Here is a 7,313-nt window from a genome sequence, read left to right as displayed (position 1 = left end):
AGGGGAGAGGGGAATGGCAGCTCTGGGGGACACCATGGCCCTGTCCTGCCCTTGCTGCTGTGCCTTAGGCTCCTCCAGATCTCCTGGCAGAGCTGGACCCTGTGACAGGCATGGGACTGTGTGCTGCTGCAGTGGGGACTCGAAGCACCTGCATGGCTACAAAGTGGGTGGAGGGAGCTCCCACCATGGGGAGGGGTCTTGTGCCTTGTTCCTTGGGGATCCAGGGGCTCTGGGCTGTCTTACCCCTGTTTGAGGTCAAGGATAACCCACTGCCTTGGGCCAGAGTTCCCAGTGAAACAGAAGGAGAAGAAAGTGCCTCCCTTCGGGGTGGTTTGGGGAAGGACTGGGCTATTTTCCATGTCCTTTGTTCCATCTCTGACCTTGAGAATGCATCTTCTCCTGCCTCTGCCCAGGCTTCTCCTGTTCAAAACCTCTTTCATTAATTGCTTCATTCCCTGGAGAAGTTTGTCCTGGGGAGCACATGGACCTTGTGTGTTGGCAGCATTTTTCCTGGGAGTTGCTCCTGGGCTGAAAAAGCAAAGAGGTGCAAGTGGGAACTGTTTTAAGGCCTCAGTGAGAAAGCACAGGGTGGTGCTGACCAAAGCTGAGCTCCCAAGCAAGCTTCATCTGGTTGAGATTGAGGTTTTGAGAGGAGATGGGCAGGGAGGGACCCTGTGCTGTGATCTTGCCTCCTGGTGGCTTTGTTGGCCATCACATCTGGGTGTCTTCACATGTCGGTGGCTTGCAGAGGGCCCAAAGTTGCTTCCTTCCCAGTTATGTGTCCATCTGCAGAGCCCCTGTGGTGCTGTTGTGTCCTCCCATTCCCACCACTCGGCCTGTCCAAGCTCCTGGTTTTCTGCCCAATTGTGCTCAGTTTGTGGGGCTTCTCTTGAGGAATCCTTTGTGCTGGGGTGGAAATGGGGACAGTTTCCTGCCTGTCCTGAAGTCCTGCATGGCTAGAGCAGCACATGGCCATGTCAGGCACTGGTCACCAGCCCTGCTGTCCTGGCAGGGGCACAGGACTTGTTCTGGCTGATCCCTGTCTTGTGACTTTGCTGCTGGGAGCAGGTTCTGGGAGCAGGTTTAAACCCTTGAGGAGCCTGGTGGCACCAGGGGCAGCCAGGGATGGATTAGTCTGATCCCTTGTGCTGGCCAGGAACCTGCAATCCTGGGGTGACCCAGCCCTGTGCACTGGGATGTGGGTGCAAGAGTGACACTGAATGGTGGCAGCAGGGGACAGATGGGCAGGGGTGTCCGTCCAGCCCAGGCTGAGAGGGACTGCAGAGTGGGGATATGGATGGAGTCAGCTCTGGAGCAGCAGGGTTTCCTGCTTGTTCAGCACTCCCTGGTCCCCCTTAATCCCTTTACACCTGACAGAGAGGACCTTGAGCTGTGATGAGGGTGGGGTTTCACTGGCTCCTGTGGCCAGGTGAGCCAGGAGGGTCAGGGCATGTGCAGCTCCTGGGTGTCTGCTCAGTGGAGCTGCTTGTGTGCACCAGGAACTGGACAGGTTTGGGCAGCAGAGACCAACCCAAAGCTCAGAGCTTTGCATGGCAAGCTCTGGAGCACCAGTCTGGTGAGGAGTGCCTGAGGGAATTGGGGGGCTCAGCCTGGAGAAGAGGAGGCTCAGGGGGAGCTGTCTCTCTACAGCTTCCCAACAGGAGGGTGGGGATGGGTGGGGGTTGAGCTCTGCTCCCAGGGACAAGGAACAGGAAGAGAGGAAACAGCCTCTAGTTGTGCCAGTTGAGGTTTAGATTGGATATTAGGAAAAAATTTTTCCCTGAAGCTGTGTGTGGCATTGGCACAGGCTGCCCAGGGCAGAGGTGGAGTCAGCATCCCTGGAAGTGGTCAGAAGATGTGTGGGGACATGGTTTAGTGGTGAACATGGCAGAGCTGGGATAAATGGTTGGACTTGATGGTCTTAGAAGGCTTCTCCAGTCTGAAGGATTCCACAATTCTGTGCTTGTGCCTTCTCTGGTACACATGCACCAGAGTCACCATCCCTGGAGGTGTTCAGATGTGTGGCTGTGGCATTTGGTGACATGGTTTAGTGGTGAACATGGCAGAGCTGGGATAAATGGTTGGACTTGATGGTCTTAGAAGGCTTCTCCAGTCTGAAGGATTCCACAATTCTGTGCTTGTGCCTCCTCTGCACACACCCCAGCTCCCTGCTCAGCCTTGCAGGCAGTGTGAGCACACACAGCTATGGGGGAGTGGCAGCAGGGTGCCAGGGGGCGTGCCAGGGGGCAGCTCCTGCAGTGCCAGGGCAGCTCCTGCAGTGCCAGGGCAGCTCCTGCCAGTCCTGCAGTGCCAGAGGGGAGCTCCTGCAGTGCCAGGGCTGCTCCTGCAGTGCCAGGGGGCAGCTCCTGCAGTGCCAGGCTGGAGCAGCCTCGTGCTTCCCCTGCTCACCCCACACCCACTGGTGCCCTGCCCAGCTGTACAACGAGGAGATCCTGGACCTGTTTGACAGCACCCGTGACCCCGACTCGCGCCACCGCAAATCCAACATCAAAATCCACGAGGATGCCAGTGGGAGCATCTACACCACGGGGGTCACCTCACGCCTCATCAGCTCCCAGGACGAGGTGGGTGCAGGATGGGGCAGACACAGAGCAGGGGTGGCACTGGGTGCCACTGGCCAGGGATGTGCTGTGTGGGGACAGCTTGGTGGGGGGGATGTCAGGACTCAGCACATCCCTCTGGGTGTCCAGAGTTGCCAAGGCCCCTGTCGGGGGGCTCAGAGACCCTGGCACACAGCCCAGAGCACCTGGGGATTTGATTATGACCCCTGGAGCAAGTTACCAGCTTTGTATGAGGACCCTAAAGTCACAGAGGTTTGAATAGTATAATAATAATATTATCACAGGGTGAAAATGTAGATTTTAGGATTTTTGGTATGGGGGTTTTGGGGACAAGATGGAGGAACTTGGGTGTGTCCAGCCTTTCTTCTTCTTTACCTCCATCTTCTGCTGTGATGCTGGCACTTTGGGATTTGTTTAGAATTCAAGTTCACTGTCTAACATAAGTGATAAGTATTAGAAAGTAATTGTAAATATGTTATATGTAGTTTGTAGTATAAAAAGACAGCACGGCCTCGGGAGCGGTCAGAGTGCCTGTGGCTACCCTGCTGAGTGGACCTCGGCTGAGCAGGAGAAAAATTTTATAGATAAGATACAATAAACAACTTTAAGAATGAAAACTGAAGAACTCCAGCTCGTTCTTCAGATGTGCAGCCGAAACAGAGACTTTTCACCTATCTCAGAGCTGCAATTAACAGCAAAACTCCCTAGAGGGGGAGATCTCTCCCAGGGTGGGAGTGCAGTCCTGGGGGTGTTCTGGAAAAGGTCAGTGTGTCCACTGAGCTGCACAGGGTCTGTCCTGACTCCCTAGAAGGATGCTTTAAGGTTTCCTTCCCTGCCTGGTGTTGTTGCAGCTGATCCAGTGCCTAAAGCAAGGAGCTCTTTCCCGTACCACGGCCAGCACCCAGATGAACGTGCAGAGCTCCAGATCCCATGCCATCTTCACTATTCACCTGTGCCAGACAAGAGTGTGTGCCCGCCCAGAGCTGGTGAGATGTGCTCCTGCCTCATGGCCAGGCTGTTCCTGGGTTCCATACCCAGGTGATGCATGAAGTTCCCTTGGGAAGGGGAGGGGGTTTGAAGTCTAAGAGAAGCAGGGATTTTTCTATCTTCCTTCCAGCCATAGCCTGCATTAGGATTTAATGGGGCGAGGGTGAGCTGATCTGAGGCAGGATGGCTCAGAGCAAGCTGCTCTTGGGATGCTGTCCCCATCTCTGGGGGGCTGGATATGGAGGGTGAACACTCGGACTCTGGCTGATGTCTGAGTGAAGGCCAGGGAGCCTCTGCCTGCTCCAGTGTGAGGTGCTGACCCCTGGTGTGTCCCTGGCTGCAGGTGAATGAGGAGGTGAGCAGCCTTCTGGATGGATCCCAACCTGCTGCTGAGTACGAGACCTTGACAGCCAAGTTTCACTTTGTGGACCTGGCTGGCTCGGAGAGGCTGAAGCGGACGGGTGCCAAGGGAGAGAGAGCCAAGGAGGGCATCTCCATCAACTGTGGGCTGGTAGGGCTGCACTGCTGGGCAGGGGGGGTGGCAGGGGGGTGCCTGCCTGGGAAAGCCTCTGTCACTTCTGGGTCTTGCCTGGAGCTGCCCTGGGCTGTTGGGGTGCTGCTGTCGTGGCTGGGGTTTGTGCTGCCTGTGCCTTAAGGGGAGAACAGGCAGTGCCAGTGGTGGGAGCACAGCTCTGCTGCCAAAGGAGACTCCTGCTGTGGGGAGGGGTGCAGCTCCCAAAAGGGTGAGATTTGCTAATCAGAGCTACAAAACCCACTCTGGGGCTTCATGCTTCTTCTCAGTGCAGCATGGAGAGAGGCACAGCCCAGGCTAAGGGAAGCCCCACGCCTGCCCCTTGTGCAACCCAAACCTGTCCTACAGTGCATGCCCAGGTCTGAGGTGCTGTATCCTCAGCCAGGGCTGATTCTGGGGGGGCTTCCCTTTGTTGGTAGCTGGCCTTGGGGAATGTCATCAGTGCCCTTGGAGACCAGAGCAAGAAGGTCGTGCACGTGCCCTACCGTGACTCCAAGCTCACCCGTCTCCTGCAGGATTCCCTCGGGGGCAACAGGTAAGGGGGTCCCAGGTGGGGGCTGAGCTTGGGCTGAGGGCTGCAGGGGCTGTCCCCCTGCCCATGGGGCTGAGGGGGCTCTGGAGCTATGGAGGAGCTGTCTCAGGACTCCAGTGGCTGCCTGGTGAGGAAGAGATGCCTTCTTCAGGCATGGCATGACTTTGCAGATGTAAAGACATCATCAGCCTCAGGTGCAATTAGTAGCTTTGGCAGAATCAGCTGATGCAAAACCCTCCTGAGCCCTGACAGATCTGGGACTTGGCAAGTGTTGGTGCCCAGCATGGGATGGAATTCCCTGCCTCTTCTCCAAAGTGCGAGGCATTGAGGAAGGGCTGCCTTTGCCCAGTGCTGTGTGATGTGCTTGAGGGGTGTTGTGGGTGCTCTGGGAGGGATGAACCCAGTTCATACCTTGTTTTAAAACCCAGAAGAGCCCAGGATGGGCTCCCATCCAGGATGGGTGTCTGGGGACACGTGGTTTGTGCTGAGTCCTGGGTTTGCACCTGCTCGGTTGCTGAGCTGTGCAGGGACTGTCTTTCACCCTGCCCTTGCATCCCCAAGCCAAACCATCATGATTGCCTGTGTGAGCCCCTCTGACCGGGATTTCATGGAGACCCTGAACACGCTCAAGTACGCCAACCGCGCTCGCAACATCAAGAACAAGGTGGTGGTGAACCAGGACAAGACGAGCCAGCAGATCAGCGCCCTGCGCGCCGAGATCGCCCGGCTGCAGATGGAGCTCATGGAGTACAAGGCAGTGAGTGGGGCCAGGTCCTGCTGTACCCAGCAAGAGAAGCACTGCAGCCAGCTGTTCACTGCCCCCAGTGGGATGGGGTGTCCCTGCTGAGAGCAGCTTTGCCCCCAAGCAGGCTGCACGGGCCAGATAGCTCAGTCCTTTAGGGGGACAGACTGCCCAAAACCCAAGCAGCTCTCAGCCACTGGCTACCTTTAGCAAGCATAAGGGATATCAGCTCTTTAGTGATTATCAGCTCTTTTGAGTTCAGCTCTTTTACTTGCTGAGGCACTGCTGGCCAGCTGGCAGACACAGAGGGAGAGAGAAGGCTGCTCTGGAGTTCCACAGCAGTGTCTTTACTGGGGGTCTGTGAAGAGTTTCAGCAATGGCTCTTCTAACCAGAATGGGCTAAAACAGCCCATTATATAGGGTATAGGGGTATCCAGAATTGTCCAATAGCAAGGGTTAAGGGAAAGTGACCTATGGGGTTACAGAGAGATAAGCTGGGGTTTGAAAGGGGGAAGAGAGGGGCTTGCCATGACTTGGCATTTCCTATCTTTAGACCTCTGCTCTCCACGGGGCCCTGTGACTGTGTTCACAGGGGTCCCAGGATGAGGGAAGAGACGAGGATCTGACTCCATGTTTCAGAAAGCTTGATTTATTATTATATATATTATATTAAAACTATACTAAAAGAATAGAAGAAAAGATTTCATCAGAAGGCTAGCTAAGAATAGAAAAAGAAAGAATGATAACAAAGGCTTCTGGCTCAGACTCTCTGTCCAAGCCAGCTCACTGTGATTAGCCATTAATTAGAAACAACTACATGAGACTAATCACTTGTTTGATTTACTTGCTGCATTCTACAACAGCAAATAACCATTGTTTACATTTTGTTCTTGAGGCTTCTCAGCTTCTCAAGAGGAAAAATCCTAAAAAAAAAGATTTTTCATAAAAGATGGCTGTGACAGGGCCCTAGCAAGCCCATGGCCTGCTACAATGGGGGAGAGAATTGGGAGAGTAACAGTGAGAAAACTCCTTGGTTTAGATACAGTTTAAGAAGTAAAGCAAAGCAAGGAACTCATTCCCCGTGTCCCATCACAGGGAGGTGTTCAGCCATGCCCAGCCCAGCAGAGCTCTGTCAAGTGTAACAGTGACTTGGGACAACACTCCAGGCATCCTCTGTTTCTTCTTCCTTCCCCCAGCTTTATATGCTGAGCATGACACCCTGTGGTTTGGGATATCCCTGTGGTGAGTGGGGGACAGCTGTCCTGGCTGTGTCCCCCCAGCTCCTTGTGCACCCCTGGCCCAACACTGGTGGGTCAGGGTGAGGGGCAGAACAGCTCCTGACTCAGCAGGAGCTAAATCATCCCTGTGGGATCAGTGCTGTTCTCAGCACCAAACACAGCACCACACAAAAGCTGCTGTAAGGAAAGTGAACTCCACCAAAGGCAAATCCAGCTGATGGAGCAGCCCTGGTGAGGAGGCAGAGACAGGTGCAGAAAGGTCCCTCCTTGTGTTTGAGTTGGGGCAGGTTTAGTGGGACAGACCCTCCTGCCTCCCATCCCCTGACCCCTAGGAGTAACTGCTAGGAGGAGTCAGGAGGCTTAAGAAACAGGATCCCAGCTCAGGACCTTGGCCAGGTTTTCGGGGTGGTCAGGCAGGGAGAAACCCTGAAGCCTCTCTGACCCTCTGCATGTTCAGCTCAGGCTTTCCTGGTCCCTGCTCTCTGTGTGGGGCTGCCCCCAGGGATGCAGTGGTGGGTCTGTGTGTCCCAGGTGGGTCTGTGTGGCCCAGGTGGGTCTCTGTGGCCCAGGTGGGTCTGTGTGTCCCAGATGGGTCTGTGTGCCCCGGGTGGGTCTCTGTGCCCCAGGTGGGTCTGTGTGCCCCGGGTGGGTCTGTGTGCCCCAGGTGGGTCTCTGTGCCCCAGGCGGGCCTGTCTGCAGC

General features: G+C 55.3%; 1 protein-coding gene across 1 annotated transcript in view; it reads left to right on the top strand.

The window, feature by feature from the left end:
- The first annotated feature begins 1,395 nt into the window (after positions 1-1,395).
- KIF21B (kinesin family member 21B) overlaps positions 1,396-7,313 on the top strand; it is a 31,815-nt gene continuing 25,897 nt past the window's right edge. The window contains exons 1-6 of the mRNA XM_031061751.1: positions 1,396-1,429; positions 2,389-2,585; positions 3,434-3,568; positions 3,913-4,080; positions 4,521-4,636; positions 5,195-5,390. Of these exons, the coding sequence (XP_030917611.1) occupies positions 1,396-1,429; positions 2,389-2,585; positions 3,434-3,568; positions 3,913-4,080; positions 4,521-4,636; positions 5,195-5,390 (846 nt within the window). The remainder of the gene's footprint in view (positions 1,430-2,388; positions 2,586-3,433; positions 3,569-3,912; positions 4,081-4,520; positions 4,637-5,194; positions 5,391-7,313) is intronic.

The sequence above is a fragment of the Geospiza fortis genome, unplaced genomic scaffold, assembly GCF_000277835.1.
Source record: "Geospiza fortis unplaced genomic scaffold, GeoFor_1.0 scaffold26, whole genome shotgun sequence".
NCBI lineage: Eukaryota > Metazoa > Chordata > Aves > Passeriformes > Thraupidae > Geospiza > Geospiza fortis.
Note: the sequence above shows the minus strand (reverse complement) of the source record. Positions and strands in the feature narration are given on the sequence as shown.